At 39.8% G+C, this 23,766-nt stretch overlaps 1 protein-coding gene across 1 annotated transcript in view; it reads right to left on the bottom strand.

Moving 5' to 3' along the window:
• TMEM47 (transmembrane protein 47) overlaps positions 1-23,766 on the bottom strand; it is a 51,523-nt gene that overhangs the window by 6,292 nt on the left and 21,465 nt on the right. Inside the window, exon 2 of the mRNA XM_048493554.1 lies at positions 8,211-8,351. Coding sequence (XP_048349511.1) covers positions 8,211-8,351 — 141 coding nt within the window. The remainder of the gene's footprint in view (positions 1-8,210; positions 8,352-23,766) is intronic.

Raw genomic sequence — 23,766 nt, 5'->3', positions numbered from 1 at the left:
AATAGGAGAATAACTTTCTTGTCTTTGATCACTGTGAGGTTCAGTGTATTTTGTCCATTTGCACTTGAAAAACCCACAAAATCTTGACCTTCTCATTTTCGGTGACTTTTTCTGAACAATGTTCCCACCAGTTTTTAGCTGTCCTAATGTTGTAATTCTTGCATAAATTCCAGTGGATCATCTTGGCCACCCAGTTGTGCCTTTGTTTGTACTCAGTCTGGGCAATCTTTTTTATTATTATTATTATTATTATTATTAAAAGAATGGACTGTGTACTCATGCAATTGATAGCTACTTTACAGTGCACTCTTATACATGTTTACCCAGTCAGTAGGTCTTACTGTATCAAAAAGGGCTTACTCCCAGGAAAGTATGCATATAATTGTAGCAATACTTTCCCATGTATATGGCCAACTACAAGAACAGCTTTATGTAGTCAAACTGGCTAAGTCATCCTGTGTGTCCAATCCATTTAAGTAGACTTAGCTCATTTTTTCTGAAATACTATTAAGTCTCTAAGGCCCTTTCCGCACGGGCGGATTATGGCGCCCTGGGGATGGCAAAAACAGCGCGAAGCACGGCAGCGGCTTCCAGGCGCCTTCCCTCCCCCCACGACCGGGCGACTTACCTGTCCTGCGGCCCTCTGGAACGTCGCTGAGGCCTGGGGACACGCCCCCTTTGCCTTGCGACTCTTGAGCGGTCGTGCAGGGCAGGGGGGCATGTCCCCTGGCCTCGGCAACGTGCCGGAGGGTTGCAGGACCAGTAAGTCGATCTGACGACGGCGCAGAGTCTCGGCCGATTCTGGGACCGGTCATGCAAACGGTCCCAGAGGGGTCGGGTCGGCGTGGACTACGCCGACCCGACCCCTTCCGCCTCCGTGCGGAAACGGCCTCTGACATTTAATAAATACAACTGAAGCCAGCAACTGCTACTTTTACAAAAACAAAACAAAATAAGAGTGTAATAATGTTTTTACATAATTTAGAAGAAACAATCAACCCTTTTACTCTTCTTCAAAGATTCTTATGGTAGTATTCTTGTGCTGAGATAAAGACCAACAGAGTTATCACAGCATACACATTTGTGGGCTTAAGGCTACTTTATGAGATAAATGAATTGGACTCAATTCCATGATAACTTATACTTTACTATTGTTATAATTCCAGATGCCACAAGACCCCTTTTCTTTTTGGTGCAATAAATTATCATAGCTTTTTCTTTGGGGAAATCATACAAAAATGATGTGGCAAAATAGATCTTACTTCCTTTCTACTGCAGTTTCCACATACGAGGATATTTGTACACAGGTAACACATAGCTATGATTCCATACTTTGTTTACTTATTTGCTTTTCCATCCTATATATTTTTCTTGAAATAATTCTCACTGCTTTCAGTGGTGCTAGATTCCAACTAAGTGTGAATAGAGGTGTACATATAATAAATCTGAGATTTATAAAAATCTGAAAAATAACAAACTTTTTGGGGGGAGGGAGGGTAACCAAAGAGAATTTGACAGCTAGCAGCTATCCCAATACTGAAGAAAAAAAGGGGAAAAAAGCTTTATCTGGGAACTATTTGATAATGCTGAATAATTCTTCTATTTGCCTAATAGCTGCAGTTCTTTGCATAGTTACTGGGCTTCAAATATTGAGTCCAACAACATTGTTTCCCTCCCCAGTAGTTTTTCAGAGAACACACGGAGGGAAGAGGTGACAGTGATAAACTGTAGTGGCAACCTGTGGGAGTACAGGTTACAGAAAGCAGAGCTCTTTGGCTAATCACATTTGTTTCATAGCTGGTTTTCTTTCAAATTCTTATGGGCATAGGCAAAGAGTATAAAAGGAGGTCTTGGCTTCAGCTACATTCCATTTCAGAGAGAGCTTGAGAGTGTGCAGTGCAAAGCTAAGATTCTCTGGAGGTCTGCCACTGCTGCCTGTAAGTCTGCTGCCTATGATTGGAGCTGTATTGGATAATTCCTGCCAACCTTCCTGCTTGCAAAAGACCAGTTTGAAAAGACTACTTTGAAAAGCCTAGCTTGAAAAAAAGTTTATTTTTCAAAATAAAATTATTTTAAATGTTTTAAAAGTTTTTGTGGGTTGGGAAGGGAAGGCCAAAGGGCCTTGCAAGGCCTTCAGGGCCTTTAGTTTGCTTTCGCCTGGTTATTTGATTTTGCTGGTGTGTTGTTTGCATTGTGGTTAAAGTTGGGGTTTTGAACTTTTTTGGCCATGTGTGTGTATGGGGGGGGGGAAGGGCTCTATTTGTTTTGCTTTGCTTTTCTGATATTTTACTCTTTTTTAAAAAAAAGTATTTCCTTCACCATTCCTGTCCTTTGTTGGGTGTTCCTTTTCCTTTTTTGGTCTGGTGGTGGTGAGGTTGAGATTTATTTAGGACGTTGTGGGTTTTCCAGGTTGTATGGCCATGTTCCAGGAGCATTTTCTCTTGACCTTTTGCCTGCATCTGTGGCTGGCATCTTCAGAGGATCTTTATTTGAGCTTTATTTGGTTTTTTCCTTGTCTTTTTGGGGTCTGGGGAGAAGCTTTGCGCTTCTCTAGTTGATTCTTTTTTTCTCCCTTTGCCTTTGTTTTCTGGTTGTTGTTTTTTAAAAAAGACTTATGTTGTGCATTTCAGTTTGCATAGGAAACTTGAGGGGTCTTTTTTAGTTTTGCTTTCCCCCTGCCTGTAATTTTTAGAGGATTGGTGGGGGGGTTGTCCTTTGTTTGAAAGTTTAGTGTGGCTGCTTTGCAGTTGGTGGATTTATATTGTTTTGTGCTAATGCTGGTTTTAATTGAACCATTTTGATTGTTCCTTTATTTAAAGACTACTTTTAATAACAGTTGTTAGGAATTGGTTAAAAAAACTGTAATTAAATGTCAACATAGGACATACGTTTCTGCAGCTTTCTCCCCAGCTGCTGGAATGCCACATGCACCTGCCTTCAGTTCCTGGTATTGGGCAGAGAGTTCTGCTGCTCAGACTGTGTTGGCTCAGGTAAGGAATAGGACAGCCCAGTGAGGACCCCAGAGCTTTAAGAAGTTTTACTGGTTGAGTGAGAAAGAGTCCAGGAGTTGTAGTCCCAGCAGCCCCTTTGTACTTGAAAAATGGCATCCTCTGGACTACATCTTCCATATTCCTTTACCTTTTCTGGTTTATTATCAGGTATACGCTGCTCAATTATCTAGTAAGATGGGCTCACAGAGATAACTTGGAAGAAAAGATAATTTGGGAGATAATTTGGAAGAAAATGAATCATATATAATGTTGTACAAGAAGGAAGAAGTTGGGATTTAAAAACATACTTCTCAGTAGCATAGCTATGATAATTTATTGCACCAAAAAGAAAAAAAAGGGTCTTGTTGCATCTGGAATAATAACCATAGTAAAGTATAAGGTATCATGGAGTTGAGTCCAATTTATTCATCTCATAATGTAGCCTTAAGCCCTCAAATGTGTATGCTGTGATAACTCTGTTGGTCTTTATGTCATCATAACATTTTTTTAAATTTTGGTATAAGCTTCTATAATTTTTATAATAAACTATTTACAATCTTCTATACTGTCATATGCCATGTTCCACACATTCTTTTTGTCAGACTAATTAAAACCTTGAGAAGCCTAAAATGTCCAGACTCCCACTCTTAATCAGCCTTTGTTTTCCGCTCATGTGCAGACCTCTGAAAGGCCTACCTGCCTAGATCTTACGTGGGCTGTTTCCGCATGGCCACAGTAGGGGTTGGGTCGGGCGCATACGACGCCGAATTAACCCTCTGGGGACCGTTCTCCGCATGAACAGTGATCCTGGTAGGAACCTACCGGAGACGACATGGCGCTGCATCTCAGTTTCGCCGTCGTCTGGTCGACCTACCTGCTCTGCGGCCCTCCAGCACATTGCCGAGGCCAGGGGACATGCCCCCTGCCCTGCACAACCGCTCCAGAGTCGCAGGGCAGAGGAAGTGTGCCCCCAGGCCTCAGTGACGCGCCAGAGGGCTGCAGAGCAGGTAGGTTGACCGGACATGGGGGGAGGGAAGGTGCCTTTGAGCTGCTGCTGTTAGGCCCGTGTGGAAAGGGCCTAAGAGATATTACTAACAACAGAGATTGTGTCAGATAAACTCAGTAACCCAACCAAAATTGCTACTCTCACAATCTGCTGTTAAGTTCTATTATTCTCTACGATTAAGATACTCTGCATGTTTTATCATAAATATGACCCACTAATTCTAAGAGGACTTGATCCTGAATGACTCCAGATAGAACTGCAGTTTACACAGTAGTTTGCAGTTCTTATTTCTTTTTGGCCTTGATTAAGAGATTTTACTTTTTGTTGGCAACTCTAAATTAATTTTCAGTGTCATCAAAGTAGTGGTAACCAAAATTCATACAGATTAACACCTATTTCCTTCAGCCCAAAAGAAAAGGCTCAAAAAACAAGAGACAAACAACATTTCCCATTTTCTTCATAGATTTCTCAAACAGTGGTTGGTTCCCAGCTCAGTTCACTATTTGCCCTGGAGTTATTTAACAAGTGCTCCCAAATGTGTGCTTTGGGTGCAGTGGTGACCACTAACATCTTTCCTGGGGCTTGCTAAGTGTTTTCATGACAGTGGGCAGGGCATTGTGGAGCTTTTGCCCAGCAGAGCTTCTAAATGACCATTGCATATATTATTGGCTGTGCAGTTTTATTTAAAAGTTGCTTCGGCATCAGCTGCCACCACAGCACAAGATTCTTCACTGTGTGACTGAAGGTAAGCTGTGTTTATCCAAGACAATATTTTTAAATAATACACTAACTTTACAATGTATCCTGTTAAACAGAACTACTGCATGTCATATTGAAGAGTTATTATTAGAATTATGCACGACCTCACTCCCTGATATTTTGTGCCTGAAACAAAAAAGACTCTTTGTCCAAGCTCTTTTGTGTGTATGTATGCATGTATGTACAATATATATGTTTCCCTTGCCTTATTTACCTTCTATACAAGTCTCTCCAATTCCCATATCTTCTGTTCAATAAAACTTTTATTTTGTTTGTTTTTATAAGTATTATTGTGTCATCTTGTATATGCCAATAAAGGCCTTACTTTTTTAATTTAAATTTGCCTCCATAATATTATTTGGTGTGCCTTGTTAGGGGGTTTGCCAAGAAAGCAAAATAACAGACTTTTATTTTACTTTAGTCCCTGAAAAAAAAAAGGTGGGAAATCTGACAAGCCTGGTCAAAAAGTGATCATCCTGCTTCAGTGAGTTAGTAAGGTGAGGGGGGGTCTGTTGCACATGCCTATCCTCCTTTCTATACACCATAGAATGAGATGCAAAATCAACTCCCCCAAAAGCTGCTAAAGAAATGTATTAAGAGTTGGTAATACAAAATAATTGGGGTTTTTTTGGGGGGGGGGTAGGTTTGAATTATTTTTAAACAAACCAGATCAACATGATGGAATTCATTTAACAAATATTGAATCTCTTTTACAAATAGCTTTGAAAAAAAGTAAAACAATCAAATGCACAACTGGACTTTTTTCCTGCTAACCTGATGCAATTAAAATAATGAAAACAGCAGGGGGCAGTAGGCTACTTCACTTTATAATTGTTTTGATTCATCAAATACAAGGACCTTCAAACAGTGAGAACATGTCTTCCATATCCTTGTAAATGGATTTTTAAAATCCATCTAGCAGAATAGATGGTTCTGTCATTCTCCCTATTATTGACTATGAGATGGGCTTAGCATTTCAGTTCCAGCACAGATATGATTGACAGAATGAAGGGGAGATATGCTTCAAAAACATCAGGGGGAAAAAAGTTTTGTTATTGCCTAACCTGAAAGACCCTGGAAGTACCAAGTGATTATCTCAGTGTAGCCATTATGATTTGCATTAGAATGTTCTCTTTGCCCCGGTTTGCTGATATTTTCTTTACTTTTCTTAGAAGCATTCCTTTGTACCAACTGTTTTCTTTGATGCTTTGAAAAATGTAAGAAAGGCTTACAGTGTGACGGCTGTTAAATTAATAACAAAAAGTAAACCTGACACAATGAAATTTATTCTTCCCATGGAGCATGGGAAATATATAAACACCTTTCAGTTTAATCCTATTTATTTTCATACAGATGGTTTCAAGGGCTAATAATGAATTTGAAATTTGAAAGAAATAGCATTAAAAATTAGGAACAGTTCAGGAAAAAAAAAATAGTTTTTAAAACACCCAAAACAATACAAACCAAAATTGCTACGTGGCCAGTGCAATCCTGGCTGGGGTGGGGGGTAGTTGCACCACAGCCAGGATGGTACTGCCAAACTGCTATGGACTGCAAGCCAAAAGTGCTGCTGTCCCTTCCCCATGAAAGTGGCTTATGCAGCTCAATCTAGAGTGCCATTGATTTTTCTGGGGAAAGTCTGCACTGGCAAATAAGGGTGTTCCTGAGCCGAAAAGGCTCACAAAGCCAACAAAAGCTGTCCCTGTCCATGGAAACACTCCCTTAGACAACTGCATGGACTCCTGTGCCAGAGGAGCACTGGCACCATGACTGTGCTGGCACCCATACAACCTGCATGGCTCCCCATCCCTAGCATAAGTGCCTCTGCACCAGCATAAATGTACCTTATTCCTGAGAAAGTGGCATTTACATAGGCACCAGGGTCACACTACCTCCTGAATGGTTTGGAACCCTACACTCAGAATTGCACTGTTAAAGATGCATATGGAGGGTACAGCTGGAGCTTGATAGGTGCCCCCAAAACCATGGGACTGCACCCCAGATCTGTAGGTAAATGGCACTAGTTGGAGCCTCTAGCCAGGAAAACATAACATTGTCCTTAAAGATCTCCATTGGCTGCCAATTTGAGCACCAGGTCGTCTTCAAAGTCTTAATATTGACCTTTAAGACAATTAGCAGTTTTGGAGCTGCGTATCCGTGAGACCATTTCTCCCCTTATTGTCTCCCCTTATTGTCCTTAAAGGTCCCTCTGATCTGTGGGCGTTGCGGGGGGGGGGCAATCTGTTAGTGGTCCTGGACCCCAGGGATGTCCGGCTGCCATCAACACAGGTCAAGACCTTTACGGCCCTCACCCTGACTAGGTGGAATATATTCCTCAAGGACATCCAGGCCTTGTGGAATCTGTTTCAGTTCTGCAGGGTCTGTAAAACAGAGTTATTTTGCTGGGCCTTTTTTGTTGGGCCAGCCGGGCACCATTTTTGATACCATTCTTGATCCTCACCTGGTATATGGGATATGTCTCACATGCCTGTTCCCTTATATTGTTTAGAACTCTTTTTATGCCATCTAGAAATTAATTGTTTTAATCTGGTTTTAGCATTTATATCTTGTAATTTGTATTTTTGTACTGTTTTTATATCTTTTTTTAACCATATATTAATTGTAAAGCCACCTCAAATCCTTCAGGAGATATATGCACAGTATAAATAAATAATTAAATAAATAAAACTTTTGTGGTCTTTCCAAAGGTCTAAAATTCAGACAATAATAATGAAATGGTTTTTCAATGATAATGGCTCAACTATGAACATGAATTGATATGCGACAGGAATAATACACACTCAACATTAATACAATTTAGGGTTTGTTTCCTCATTTAGTTAGACTGTGGACTGACAGATTCCTGCATACAATCCTGTATGAGGAATTTTACTTTGTAGAGGAGGCCAGTGTAAATGTATAGTAACTATGAAGAACAAGCAACCATGACGATTGACACAGAAACCAGGAAAAATGCATTCTTCAACTTTTTCTGTCCACAATAATATAGAATATGTAAATAAAACTTGATTTTTTTTAAAAAAAATATTCAGTTTCTAATTAGCTTACAAATCAGATGATGAAACATTAAAACCCACTCCATGAATTAGCTGTTATATTTTTAGTTTTCATATAAGAAATAAGATATACCATAAACAAAGCATGATGATGCTTAAGAATGCAAAGATGGTTGAAATTAAGAATTCATTATAGCACATAGTGAACTAAGAATGACCTAACAGTGGATGCTGCTAAGAGACTGAACTATTCTGGGATTTCCTGTCAAGGTAAACAAAGTAAATGACTCTGTATAATTAACAACTTCTGAAACAAACTTGGGCAACAAACTAATTAGCTTTAGATTATATGCACAAGTCACATCTATTTTCCAAACAAATATGAAGCTGCTGTTACCAAAATATTAATACACTCTGGGGAAGCAATTATTTATTTACCTGCTGCAAACAGCATGACAGCAACTGGTCTGTAGAACCGCCTCCGTGACCCAACACAGATCGAAATTAATCCAATCAAGAAAGCTATGAGAATTATGGCAGCACCCCCCAACAGCATAGCAAGTGTAGCAATCTGCCAATCTAGAAAGAGAGAGGGGGGAAAAAAGGAGTTGAAGCTAGCAAGAAACTCACACCAAAGCATGTCTGTGGAGCATGCAGTGTTTAACTAGTACTCCAGTTAACATTTGAATTCTGCAATTTATTACTAAAAATACAAATTCTTTAAAAGTCATTTAAAGTGCTTTAAATAATTTAATTATTTCTATTAAATTTAGCACATTATCATGGTTCATTTTTAGTTTAGGCAACAAAAAAAAGACATGCCTTAATTTGCTTTTTAAGAGTCACTAAGAGAAAAACAAACATTGATAGCTTATTGGCTATTGGCAGGGCAATCCTAAGGGGGGCAGCTGTGGTGCAACTGCGCCATCTCCTAAGAGGCTTGCTGTGCTGTGGTCACCAAGCAAAAAGTGACTCTGACCCTTTCCCTGTGGAATTGGTTCATGCAGCTCAATGGACTGCACCACTGATTTTGCTGACATATGTTGGTACCAGCAAAAGGGAGCTTTTCTTGCCCAAAAAGGCTCAGGAAGCTGACTAAAGCTGGCTCTGCCCCCAGGAACACCCCCTTAGGTGCTGGGTCCTGCACAGGAAGACCACAGGCACCCTGGCTGCCTTTGTGCCCAAGCACCACTCTGTTGCACAGTTCCATCACCAGCAGAAGTGTCCCTGAGCTGCCATATGTGGCATTTGTGCCGGCACTGGGATCATGCTGCCTCTTAAGAAGTTTCAGTCCCCTCCTTCAGGACAGCACTGTCTACACATGATAGATCAATATTCACCTTTTCTCAACTAGTCATAGTTTGATTTAATAAGGAGCTAAATAAAATCTGGGCAGACTAAAGTTAGTAGGAAAAGCTGACAGCACAATCAATCAGAAGAGCAAATTAACACAAATTTTAACAGTTAACCACAGTTAGTAGTGCCCCCATAATACCTAGATAAGTCTGGATGATACCACACTGAATTACATTTGTAAATGAGAATGGAATTATTATTTTGGATGAGAAGCACTTATATTCTAACCCAACAGACTGCATGCAAATATATTCCTTGGCTATGGACTGGCAAGAAAGAGAGGGCACACAAGGAAAGCTTTCCAAAATATTAGCTTGCTAAGATTTTGACTTTTAATAAAGGTTACATCATTCATAAAGCTCCAGGTATTATATCAAGCTTGAGAACAACATATTCATCACCTGTTTTATGCATAATTTTCTACCCACATTTAAATTGGCATGGATTTAGTTGTTATGTGTGTTTTCAAACAGTTTAATTAATGAAAGAATTCTTATTTATCAAAACATTTAAATCAAAATTCTCTAGAAACCTCTAATTTCTGCAAAAACTTAGAAGTATTTGTTCTATTGTATTGTCGAAGGCTTTCACGACCGGAATCACTTGGGTGCTGTGTGGTTTCCGGGCTGTATGGCCGTGTTCTAGCAGCATTCTCTCCTGACGTTTCGCCTGCGTCTGTGGCTGGCATCCTCTGAAGATGCCAGCCACAGACGCAGGCTTAAACGTCAGGGAGAGAATGCTGCTAGAACACAGCCATACAGCCCGTAAAACCACACAGCACCCAAACTATATTGTTCGTATCAATTAGTTCTGAGAAGATGAACCATTAGAAGCCAGACTTTACCACCAATAATACTTAAGGTTGGGAAATATTTTTCCCAGATTTTACAGAACAGTGAACTAAGTTAAAATTCGCTTCTAGCTGCTTAGTAGTAGGTATTGTATTGATAGTAATGAAGTATTTTAATGACTACTTCTTACTCTTTGGAATGTAGAAAAAGAGTTTTTAAAACTGATGGATTTCTAATGTTCAAGTATATTTTACATGGAAATGCATGTTGCCCATTGAGGCACATATGCCCGTGAAGAGTCATTTTTAGAGATCAATAAATGCTTTAATAAATGTAGGATATGACTGCTCTTCTGCCTGTATGTTATATACATAATTGGTGTAAGTCTTTTAATCAGTCACAGTTTTAGGGAAACTATGTCAGTCTGGGAAGCTTATTGGATTTTTTTATAACTTTACAATAAGATTACTAAAGGGCACTGCAGCATTTATTCAAAATGCAAGAAGAGGGGTTTTTATCCCAGATATGGCATACAAAAAAAAAACAGGGAGGTCATTCTTACATTCAGCATACCAGTTAATTGTATCCAGTAATGTCTAGGTGTAACATATTTAGAAGATTGTGCTTATATTTGGAAGCCTTCTTCCTTTTGAATAAATACAAAAAATTATCACTGTTAAACTCCCCTTTTAAAAAATGTTATGTTGTTGTTGGCTTCTTGGAAACAATTTTATAAGAATTTTGTTGACAGTTTTAAAGAAGCTTCTGAAAATAAAAGTTTGCTAGCTTAAACTGCAAGAGAATACAACATTTTCTCAATGACCTGAATAAATATCTCACTTTTGGTTCTGCATTGGTATTTAGTGCCATCTTTTGTGGGTACTTCATCTTTATAAAAGTGATATGTGTAGTAAAATATAAATGAATATTGGAAAAAACCTTTAACAATTATTTACATAATAGAAATTATAGCAGATACTAGAAATTATAGCATATACCAAATGTATATGGCATCCCTTTTTCCTGTTCCCTTTTATCTTGCCCAATCATTTGTGGCAAGCATGTACCACAGTAGAAACTATGCTGCCAGGGAAAAAAAATAAAAACAAAACTCTTGTATTGTCAAGCCCTTGGTTCTCTAAACAGTCATTTCCTTTTAGAACTCTGACAAGTTCTCTTTTATCCCTTAAAGTGGTGCCAGTTAGAAGACTTGGAGGAAACTGCACAAGCAATTGGATGGTAAGTGGATGGCCTCAGAGTTGTTTTCTTTCTTGGTTGTTAATACATCTTGGTGAAACCAATCTTGAGAAGAATACCAAGTTGAAATGCTCAGCCTCACTAGAGTAGTTTCTTGAGGTTAACCTAGCTTGGGTAAAAATGGGTATTGAGAAGTTATTGTGAAGGATTATGAACCTTACTGGTTTGACCGGACAAGAAGAAAAATAAGGAGTTACATAGATGGGCTTATTGAAAAATAGGGAATGTACTGTCACCTCTGCTGTTTGTCACTATGAAGCTGGACCATAGGTGAAAGGGCATGTAGGGTCAGTTTCCTCTTCAACATACACTGTGAAACAGGTTTTTTTAAAGGTAAATCAGTAATCATTCTCCATGTGGAGACAGAAAAGAATACAAGCAAGGTATTTTCAACCTTGTTGCCCTGGGACTCATGGGGGTGCTGGAAGAAGCAAGGTGGCTCACATGCTTTTGTCCTAATTTAATTGTCATCTACTTGGCTTTTCTATATTTTTCCTTTTTTATTGTTAATTTCCTCTCCTCCTCCAGGTCAGCCATGAAAAGTGAAAGCAGTGGGGAGAAATTGTACAGAGGGAAATTTGTCTCAGAAGTATGTAGGTATAATAACCAGAATCACCTTATCCCTAAACACTGTTCAGGAGAATAAACAAACACTTTTAGTGCACAAAGGTGGAATTTAATAAAGTACAAGTGCAAACCCTCAGTCAGCATCTCCTATATAGTCTCACTGCTCAATAAGCTATAAACAGACAGCAGACACACAATATATAGAACATGACAATCCAGGTATAAAAAATAGGACCAATGTACTATATGAATTCTTGAAAATGTCCAAATATGGGTGCAGTATATTTGAATAGTGAAATGAAATAACATCCAAAAGTCCATGAAATAGTTCAAATCCAGATATTCTTGAAACAGCAGTCTCAATGTACCTATGCATGTATCCCATCTAATATGGCTGGTCAGGAGAATCTTTCAAAAATCCCAAGAGTGTACAAATTCCTGTGATAGCACTCCAAATGTTGTAAGACTCAAAGTGGCAGAGTATCATTAGCTCTTATATGCAATTTCAGGCTGCTTTATAGGACAGATATGTAACTACATTTAATTGTTTGAACAATTTATGTCTTTTGTACATGCATTTCATAGGTGCCACCACAAAATGCATGCATAGGAGTAACGATTAGGAGAATAAATGATTCTGATCCTTTTGTATTCTGCATGTAGCCTGGCTACAGTGTTACATAATTGCAGACTTTGCTGAGTAGGCCTTTCCAGCTTTTCCCACCTGTTGCAGCCTACTAGGAATGCCCTCAGTTGCCCTTAAGGCACATCATGGGTGAAAAAGTGGGATTCTGCAGTGAAGAAAACGATTGCTAGAAATTTATACCCCTCTTTGAAAAAAGTCAGGGGTCAAGCCATAGGGCTGGCCCCATCAGTCACAGACCAGGAAAGGGATTAGGGTGTCTTAGTTGATAGTTCCATGGGAATGTCAACTCAACGCATGGCAGCTGTGAAAAAGGCAAACTCTATGCCAGGAAAGGAATTGATAATAAAACTGTAAAGATTGTCATGCCCTTATATAAAGCAGTGGTGCGACCCCACTTGGAGTACTGTGTTCAGTTCTGGTCACCACATCTCAAAAAGGATATCGAAGAGATAGAAAAAGTGCAGAGAAGGGCAACAAGGAAGATTGAAAGACTGAAGCACCTTCCTTATGAGGAGAGGCTGCAGCGTTCGGGACTCTTTAGTTTGAAGAGGAGATGTCTAAGGGGGGATATGATTGAAGTCTATAAAATTATGCATGGGGTAGAAAATGTTGACAGAGAGATATTTTTCTCTCTTTCTCACAATACTAAAACCAGGGGGCATACATTGAAAATACTGGGGGGAAGAATTAGGACTAATAAAAGGAAACATTTCTTCACGCAATGCTTGATTGGTGTTTGGAATATGCTGCCACAGGAGGTGGTGATGGCCAGTAACCTGGATAGCTTTAAAAGGGGCTTGGACAGATTAATGGAGGAGAAGTCAATCTATGGCTACCAATCTTTGACCTGAGATTGCAAATGCCTTAGCAGACCAGGTTGCCTTCGGGGGGAGCAGCAGCAGAAGGCCACTGCTTTCTACATCCTGTAATGTGAGTTCCCAAAAGGCATCTTGGTGGGCCACTGTGAGTAGCAGAGTGCTGCTGGACTAAGATGGACTCATGGTCTGTTTCCCTTATGTCTCTTTAAAGCTGTGTTGTTGAATATATGCCGCTTTTGACAGTCAAGATAGTAAAAGATACCATTCTTATATTTTTGTAACTACAATAACCATTTGCAACATATGAGACCTGAAGGATGGTGACCTTCATGTTAGACAAAATATTATTACATCTTTTGTCATTTTGTTTTCATGATTTCCAATCATACAATTATATTAATTGTAAAAACAGGAATTTTCAGTTATAGAAATATGACATTCTATTGTAGAATTGGAGGGACAAAATCAATTAAACAGAATTCAACAAATAATTTTAGACCAATATTCTCAAAGCCCATTTAATGAGTGTGGGAAGTTAGAATTTCCAGCTAATTTAGTACATCTTAATGCAAGAGTTCTGAAGGCTCTTCACTGTAATTAAATTTTGCAATATCTTCTTACTATGATGTAGAAACTTCTAAAATGAACAGCAAATTATACCACAGATGAAAAAATAAAAATAATATCTAATTTATTTCAAGATGAAAACTAAAGACTGTTTTATGACAAAAGTTAAAAATGACAGCAAAGTTGAAGATTTTTGTAATAAACTGTTTATGAATCATAAAGTTGGAAGAGACCCCAAGGGCCATCAAGTCCAACCCCCTGCAATGCAGGAACACATAATCAAAGCACTCCTGACAGATGGCCATCCAGACTCTGTTTAAAAACCTCCAAAGAAGGAGACTCCACCACACTCTGAGGTAGGGCATTCCACTGTCAAACAGCTCTTACTGTCAGGAAGCTTTTCCCTGATATTTAAGGAATCTCTTTTCCTGTACCTTGAACCCACTACTCGTGGTCCTAGTCTCTGGAGCAACAGAAATAAGTCTGCTCCCTCATCAACATGACATCCCTTCAAATATCTAAACATGGCTATCATGTCATCCAAGGACGTAGGTAAGAGGGGGGTTTCTAACCCTAACCCTAACCCTAACCCCCCCCCATTCGTATGTCTCGAAGTCTACTCGTTTGGGAGTTTTTAAAACATTTTAGTGGTTTTTTAGTTTTTGCCCTGCAGGGGACGCATTGTTTAGGCTAGCAGCACCACACTTTCAGGGATTGTTTGGGGGACTCTTCAGATGATATTACCCAGGTTTGGTGAAAGCTCTGGTTCTAGGGTCCAGTTATGGACTCCCCAAAGGGAGTGACCCATCCCTTCATTGTTTCCAATGGGGAGGCTAATAGAAGATAGTTGCCACACCTTTGAGGGTTCATGGCAACTTTGATCACTTCCTTGAACTAAACTTTCTCACTAAACCTGGGAGGTAATTACCAGGAGAGTCTCTCACTGATACCTCACCCAGGAGTTCTTTGTGAAGTTTATCCAGGGGGGGTCCAAAAAGCCAAGGACTCCCATAAAAAAATCTATACCTACGTCCCTGATGTCACCTCTTAACCTTCTCTTCACCAAACTAAACATACCCAGCTCCCTAAGTCTCTTCTCGTTTAGGAAATGGATTCCAGACCTTTTGCCCTCCTCTGGACCCAGCTTGTCAATATTCTTCTTGAATTGGGGTGCCCAGAACTGTACAGTATTCCAGGTGAGGTCTAACCAATGCAGAATAGAGAGGTACAATTACATCCCTTGATCTAGACACTATACTCCTTTTGATACAGTCCAGAATCACATTGGCTTTTTTGGCTGCCGCAACACTGCTTTGGGAAAAGGCAAAGAAGGTGTTGTGTAGTTCTGCCTTTTCTCCATCTCCTGTTAGCATTTTGCCATCTTTCTTCCTTTTGCTACAGACATAACCAAAAAAAGCCTTTTTGTTGTTTTTAACCTCTCTGGCAAACCTCAGTTCATTATGAGCTTTAACTTTTCTGATTTTCTCCCTACACATCCTAGTTATTTGTTTCAATTCCTCTTTGGTGATTTCTACCCTTTTCCATTTTTTTTACATGTCCTTTTTAAATCTTAGGTCAGTTGAAAGTTCTTTAGACAGTCATCCTGGTTTCTTTGGACACCTCCCATTTTCCCTCCTCATTGGAAATGTTTGAAATTGTGCTCTCAAGATCTCACTTTTAAGAAACTCCCAGCCATCATGTACCCAGCTTTTCCTGTTGATGGAGGACTGGCCAGCCACCGCTCTGGATACTTTGGCCCAGTGTTTGGAGGGAATGGTGGGATGCCTACATCAGAGCATGCTGAAATTAAATCCATTAAAGGTAGAGGTCCTTTGGCTGGGACAAAGAGGGGCAGACTGGGAATTTCAACTGCCATCCTAAATGGCAAGGCTTTAACAGCTGCCTCATCCTTAAAGAGCCTGGGTGTGATCCTGAAGTCTTCTTTGTCTATGGATGTGGCTGGCATCCTCTGAAGATGCCAGCCACAGACGCAGGCGAAACGTCAGGAGAGAATGCTGCTAGAACACAGCCATACAGCCCGGAAACCACACAGCACCCAAACTATTTGTTCTATCAATTAGTTCTGAGAAGATGAACCATTAGAAGCCAGACTTTACCACCAATAATACTTAAGGTTGGGAAATATTTTTCCCAGATTTTACAGAACAGTGAACTAAGTTAAAATTCGCTTCTAGCTGCTTAGTAGTAGGTATTGTATTGATAGTAATGAAGTATTTTAATGACTACTTCTTACTCTTGAACAGAAAAGAGTTTTAAAAACTGATGGATTTCTAATGTTCAAAGTATATTTTACATGGAAAGTAAGCTGTCTATTGAGGCACATATGTCTAAAAGAGTCATTTTTGAGATCAATCTTTTAATAGTCAGATATGACTGCTCTTCCTGCCTGTATGTTATATATGTTAATTGGTAAGTCTTTTTTTAATCAGTCACAGTTTTAGGAAACTATGTCAGTCTGGGAAGCATGATTTTTTTATAACTTTACACAAGATTAAAGGGCACTGCAGTATTTATTCAAATGCAAGAAGAGGGGTTTTTTTATCCTAGATATGGCATACAAAAAAACAGGAGGCTGTCTTACATTCACATACCAGTTAATTGTATCCAGTAATGTTTGTGTGTAACATATTTAGAAGATTGTCTTATATTTGGAAGCCTTCTTCCTTTTGAATAAATACAAAAATTATCACTGTTCGCTTCCTTTTAAAAAATGTTATGTTGTTGGCTTCTTGAAACAATTTTATAAGAATTTTGCTACAGTTTTAAAGAAGCTTCTGAAAATAAAGTTTCTTAGCTTAAACTGCAAGAGAATGTTGAACATTTTCTGTGACTCAATAAATATCTCACTTTTGGTTCTGCATTGGTATTTAGTGCCATCTTTTGTGGGTACTTCATCTTTATAAAAGTGATATGTGTAGTAAAATATAAATGAATATTGGAAAAAACCTTTAACAATTATTTACATAATAGAAATTATAGCAGATACTAGAAATTATAGCATATACCAAATGTATATGGCATCCCTTTTCCTGTTCCCTTTTATCTTGCCCAATCATTTGTGGCAAGCATGTACCACAGTAGAAACTATGCTGCCAGGGTGTACAAAAAACAAAACTTGCATTGTCAAGCTCTGTTCCCAAACAGTCATTTTAGAACTCTGGGATGTTCTTTATCCCTTAAAGTGGTGCCAGTTAGAAGACTTGGAGGAAACTGCACAAGCAATTGGATGGTAAGTGGATGGCCTCAGAGTTGTTTTCTTTCTTGGTTGTTAATACATCTTGGTGAAACCAATCTTGAGAAGAATACCAAGTTGAAATGCTCAGCCTCACTAGAGTAGTTTCTTGAGGTTAACCTAGCTTGGGTAAAAATGGGCATTGAGAAGTTATTGTGAAGGATTATGAACCTTACTGGTTTGACCGGACAAGAAGAAAAATAAGGAGTTACATAGATGGGCTTATTGAAAAATAGGGAATGTACTGTCACCTCTGCTGTTTGTCACTATGAAGCTGGACCATAGGTGAAAGGGCATGTAGGGTCAGTTTCCTCTTCAACATACACTGTGAAACAGGTTTTTTTAAAGGTAAATCAGTAATCATTCTCCATGTGGAGACAGAAAAGAATACAAGCAAGGTATTTTCAACCTTGTTGCCCTGGGACTCATGGGGGTGCTGGAAGAAGCAAGGTGGCTCACATGCTTTTGTCCTAATTTAATTGTCATCTACTTGGCTTTTCTATATTTTTCCTTTTTTATTGTTAATTTCCTCTCCTCCTCCAGGTCAGCCATGAAAAGTGAAAGCAGTGGGGAGAAATTGTACAGAGGGAAATTTGTCTCAGAAGTATGTAGGTATAATAACCAGAATCACCTTATCCCTAAACACTGTTCAGGAGAATAAACAAACACTTTTAGTGCACAAAGGTGGAATTTAATAAAGTACAAGTGCAAACCCTCAGTCAGCATCTCCTATATAGTCTCACTGCGTTCAATAATGCTATGCAAAAACAGACACAGCAGACACACGCATAATATATAGAACATGACAATCCAGGTATAAAAAAATAGGACCAATGTACTATATGAATTCTTTTGAAAATGTCCAAATATGGGTGCAGTATATTTGAATAGTGAAATGAAATAACATCCAAAAGTCCATGAAATAGTTCAAATCCAGATATTCTTGAAACAGCAGTCTCAATGTACCTATGCATGTATCCCATCTAATATGGCTGGTCAGGAGAATCTTTCAAAAATCCCAAGAGTGTACAAATTCCTCTGATAGCACTCCAAATGTTGTAAGACTCAAAGTGGCAGAGTATCATTAGCTCTTATATGCAATTTCAGGCTGCTTTATAGGACAGATATGTAACTACATTTAATTGTTTGAACAATTTATGTCTTTTGTACATGCATTTCATAGGTGCCACCACAAAATGCATGCATAGGAGTAACGATTAGGAGAATAAATGATTCTGATCCTTTTGTATTCTGCATGTAGCCTGGCTACAGTGTTACATAATTGCAGACTTTGCTGAGTAGGCCTTTCCAGCTTTTCCCACCTGTTGCAGCCTACTAGGAATGCCCTCAGTTGCCCTTAAGGCACATCATGGGTGAAAAAGTGGGATTCTGCAGTGAAAGAAAACGATTGCTAGAAATTTATACCCTCTTCGAAAAAGTCAGGGGTCAGTTACAGGGGTCAGTTCTATCAGTCACAGACCAGGAAAGGGATTAGGGTGTCTTAGTTGATAGTTCCATGGGAATGTCAACTCAACGCATGGCAGCTGTGAAAAAGGCAAACTCTATGCCAGGAAAGGAATTGATAATAAAACTGTAAAGATTGTCATGCCCTTATATAGAAGCGGCAGTGGAGTGCTAATTCCCTTCACTTGGAGTGCACTTGTGTGTTCAGTTCTTGGTCCACCCACATCTCAAAAAAGGATATCAAGTAGGATAGAAAAAAGTGCAGAGAAAGGGGCAACAAGGGAAGATTGAAAGACTGAAGCACCTTTCCTTATGAGGAGAGGAGCTGCAGCTGCGTTCGGGACTCCTTTAGTTTGAAGAGGAGATGTCTAAGGGGGATATGATTGGAAGTCCTATAAAATTATGCATGGGGTAGAAAAATGTTGACAGAGAGATATTTTTCTCTCTTTCTCACAATACTAAAACCAGGGGGCATACATTGAAAATACTGGGGGGAAGAATTAGGACTAATAAAAGGAAACATTTCTTCACGCAATGCTTGATTGGTGTTTGGAATATGCTGCCACAGGAGGTGGTGATGGCCAGTAACCTGGATAGCTTTAAAAGGGGCTTGGACAGATTAATGGAGGAGAAGTCAATCTATGGCTACCAATCTTTGACCTGAGATTGCAAATGCCTTAGCAGACCAGGTGCTCGGGAGCAGCAGCAGAAGGCCACTGCTTTCACATCCTGCATGTGAGCTCCCAAAGGCATCTGGTGGGCCACTGTGAGTAGCAGAGTGCTGGACTAGATGGACTCTGGTCTGTTTCTTATGTCTTTAAAGCTGTGTTGTTGAATATATGCCGCTTTTGACAGTCAAGATAGTAAAAGATACCATTCTTATATTTTTGTAACTACAATAACCATTTGCAACATATGAGACCTGAAGGATGGTGACCTTCATGTTAGACAAAATATTATTACATCTTTTGTCATTTTGTTTTCATGATTTCCAATCATACAATTATATTAATTGTAAAAACAGGAATTTTCAGTTATAGAAATATGACATTCTATTGTAGAATTGGAGGGACAAAATCAATTAAACAGAATTCAACAAATAATTTTAGACCAATATTCTCAAAGCCCATTTAATGAGTGTGGGAAGTTAGAATTTCTAGCTAATTTAGTACATCTTAATGCAGGAGTTCTGAAGGCTCTTCACTGTAATTAAATTTTGCAATATCTTCTTACTATGATGTAGAAACTTCTAAAATGAACAGCAAATTATACCACAGATGAAAAAATAAAAATAATATCTAATTTATTTCAAGATGAAAACTAAAGACTGTTTTATGACAAAAGTTAAAAATGACAGCAAAGTTGAAGATTTTTGTAATAAACTGTTTATGAATCATAAAGTTGGAAGAGACCCCAAGGGCCATCAAGTCCAACCCCCTGCAATGCAGGAACACATAATCAAAGCACTCCTGACAGATGGCCATCCAGACTCTGTTTAAAAACCTCCAAAGAAGGAGACTCCACCACACTCTGAGGTAGGGCATTCCACTGTCAAACAGCTCTTACTGTCAGGAAGCTTTTCCCTGATATTTAAGGAATCTCTTTTCCTGTACCTTGAACCCACTACTCGTGGTCCTAGTCTCTGGAGCAACAGAAATAAGTCTGCTCCCTCATCAACATGACATCCCTTCAAATATCTAAACATGGCTATCATGTCATCCAAGGACGTAGGTAAGAGGGGGGTTTCTAACCCTAACCCTAACCCTAACCCCCCCATTCATGTCCGAAGCTCCGCCCCCTCGTTTGGGAGTTTTTAAAACATTTTAGTGGTTTTTTAGTTTTTGCCCTGCAGGGGACGCATTGTTTAGGCTAGCAGCACCACACTTTCAGGGATTGTTTGGGGGACTCTTCAGATGATATTACCCAGGTTTGGTGAGGTTTGGTTCAGGGGGTCCAAAGTTATGGACTCCCAAAGGGAGTGACCCATCCTTCATTGTTTCCAATGGGAGCTAATAGAAGATAGGGGCTACACCTTTGAGGGTCCATAACTTTGGACACCCTGAACCAAACTTCACCAAACCTGGGAGGTATCATCAGGAGAGTCTCTTACTGATACCACCCAGGTTTTGTGAAGTTTGGTCCAGGGGGTCCAAAGCTATGGACTCCCATAAAAAAATCTATACCTACGTCCCTGATGTCACCTCTTAACCTTCTCTTCACCAAACTAAACATACCCAGCTCCCTAAGTCTCTTCTCGTTTAGGAAATGGATTCCACACCTTTTGCCCTCCTCTGGACCCAGCTTGTCAATATTCTTCTTGAATTGGGGTGCCCAGAACTGTACAGTATTCCAGGTGAGGTCTAACCAATGCAGAATAGAGAGGTACAATTACATCCCTTGATCTAGACACTATACTCCTTTTGATACAGTCCAGAATCACATTGGCTTTTTTGGCTGCCGCAACACTGCTTTGGGAAAAGGCAAAGAAGGTGTTGTGTAGTTCTGCCTTTTCTCCATCTCCTGTTAGCATTTTGCCATCTTTCTTCCTTTTGCTACAGACATAACCAAAAAAAGCCTTTTTGTTGTTTTTAACCTCTCTGGCAAACCTCAGTTCATTATGAGCTTTAACTTTTCTGATTTTCTCCCTACACATCCTAGTTATTTGTTTCAATTCCTCTTTGGTGATTTCTACCCTTTTCCATTTTTTTTACATGTCCTTTTTAAATCTTAGGTCAGTTGAAAGTTCTTTAGACAGTCATCCTGGTTTCTTTGGACACCTCCCATTTTCCCTCCTCATTGGAAATGTTTGAAATTGTGCTCTCAAGATCTCACTTTTAAGAAACTCCCAGCCATCATGTACCCAGCTTTTCCCTGTTGATGGAGGGACTGGCTCCCAGGCCACCGCTTCTGGATATTACTTTTGGGCCCAGTGTTTGGAGGGAATGGTGGGATGCCTACATCAGAGCATGCTGAAATTAAATCCATTAAAGGTAGAGGTCCTTTGGCTGGGACAAAGAGGGGCAGACTGGGAATTTCAACTGCCATCCTAAATGGCAAGGCTTTAACAGCTGCCTCATCCTTAAAGAGCCTGGGTGTGATCCTGAAGTCTTCTTTGTCTATGGAGGCCCAGGTTGCACATATTGCCAGGATGGTCTTTTCCAATCTCCATCAGGCCAGGCAGTTGGCCCCCACCTGTCCCATACACACCTGGCCACAGTAATCCATGTGATAGTCAACTCCAGGCTGGATTACTGTAACTTGGGCTCATTCCACATGGGCCAAAAACAGCGGTGTGAAAACAGTGTGAAAAAGGTGTAAAAGGGTTTAAAACGATGTAAAAGGGTTTATACCATTTTCACACCATTTTCACACCACTGTTTTTGGCCCGTGCAGAATCAGCCTTGGTCTATGCTGGCCTACCCTTGAGACTGCTCCAGAAACTGCAGCTGGTTCATAATGCGGCCACAAGAGTGTTCACTGGGACACCACATTAGACCAGTGCTCCATCGGCTGCACTGATTACCAGTTGAATTCCAGATAATTTTCAAGGTTTTTAAGGCCTTGAGTGGGCTGTGACCATCATATCTTTGGGACCGCATCTCCCTGTACTGCCCTTGGAGGACTCTTCAATCCTATGATAGCAATTTTCTGGTAGTCCCCAACCCTGGGAATATTTGGCTGAGTTCCACTAGAGCCAGGGCCTTTTTGGTTCTGTCTCCTGTCTGATGGAACTCACTTCCGGCAGACATTAGGGCCCTGCAGTATATAAACCAATTCCACAGAGCCTGCAAGGCCAAAATGTTCCATCAGGCATACAATAAATGATGCCAATCCCAAGTAGTAATATCCTACCCCAAAATTTACACTTCCCCTACCCATAAAAGTTAGAATTGGGGTAAAAGTAAGACTAGTATATAGGTAAGTTGTTGCTTAATCACCATCTGTGGGACTGTCTATATTTTTATATATTGGAAAATTTTAATTATATTTCTCTGTATATTTATTAAGACTGCTTTCTAAACAAGTATAACTAGCCACCCTGAGCCCAGCCTTGGTCAAGGAGGGTGAGATATCAAATCAAATTTTAAAAATAGTTTATATAACTGTCTTTCTGCCAAGAGAGGGCACTCAAAATATTTTTTTAAAAAAAATTAAAAAAAATTAAAAATCTAAATCAATCAGCAAGCCTTAAATCACCATGCACCATAATTGAAAAGCTTTCTGGAATAAGCAATTATTTAATCTATCCTGAAAGGAATGAAGGGCCTCACCTCAGTGGTTGCATGAATACTTAAAATCCTACAATCTATTTATTACCATAATTAGCCAGACAAATTATTACACTTACTAATTACAGTATGTTCCACCACAGCATTGAGCAAGAACTATCAATCTGTCAGTCGTTTCAGTGTCCAAGGCTGATGAGGTTTCCCATGCTTTGAAGGGCATTCTATTATACATTAATTCACACATCTAGCAATCTGTTATAAGCCCCCAGAAGTGGGCTGCGTGATGGCACCATTACGGAATGAAGCCATAAGATGACAGCTATTCTGTAGGTTAACTTGTGTTACCTTGCACCAGGGGTGTCAAAGATGTGTCCAAGGGCTGGATGTGGCCCCTCAAGAAGGCTGATCAGGCCCACAAGCCAGCTGAAGCAAACCCTTTCCCCTCCCAATCTGGCCTGGCAAGCCTGCAGCAGGCTCATCAGTTTTGGCAGTCACCCATCCTGTTCCTGATCTGCACTGGCAAGGCACCCCCTCCCCCACTCAAGTGCTTTTCTGGGCTGGCGAGCCTGCTGCAGGTTCCAGGGTGAGGCAGCCACCTCCCCTCCAGTCCTGCCTACCTCCCCACTGTGGGCTTGACCGCAAAGGTAGTCCCTCCGGTGCCAATCTGGTCTGGCAAGCTGGGGGCTTATTAGCCAAAGCAGCTACCCTCCTTCCCACAGGTCCAGTCCAACCAACTCACTTTTATGACATATCCAGCTCTTGTAACAAATGAATTTGATACCCCTGCCTTACACAAAACTGGTGAGACATTTGTTTTCTACATTCATACACAGTTTTAGATCAATGGTGAAATGTCTTTTGAAATTCTATTAAAATAATGCGGTTGTCTACATTTTGTCCAAATTTCAAGCAGCTGTGTCACTTGCTGACCCTTCTTAGCTTGATCTAACTTCTGCACATGGTGAATATATGGAGATGTCTGTAGGCAGACTTTCTTCTCATGATCAGCAATATTCCAAAAGTTGCATTTCTGATCACAGGAAGAG

The sequence above is a fragment of the Sphaerodactylus townsendi genome, linkage group LG04 (assembly GCF_021028975.2).
Source record: "Sphaerodactylus townsendi isolate TG3544 linkage group LG04, MPM_Stown_v2.3, whole genome shotgun sequence".
Taxonomy (NCBI): Eukaryota; Metazoa; Chordata; class Lepidosauria; order Squamata; family Sphaerodactylidae; genus Sphaerodactylus; species Sphaerodactylus townsendi.
This window is presented reverse-complemented; position numbering and strand designations above follow the sequence as displayed.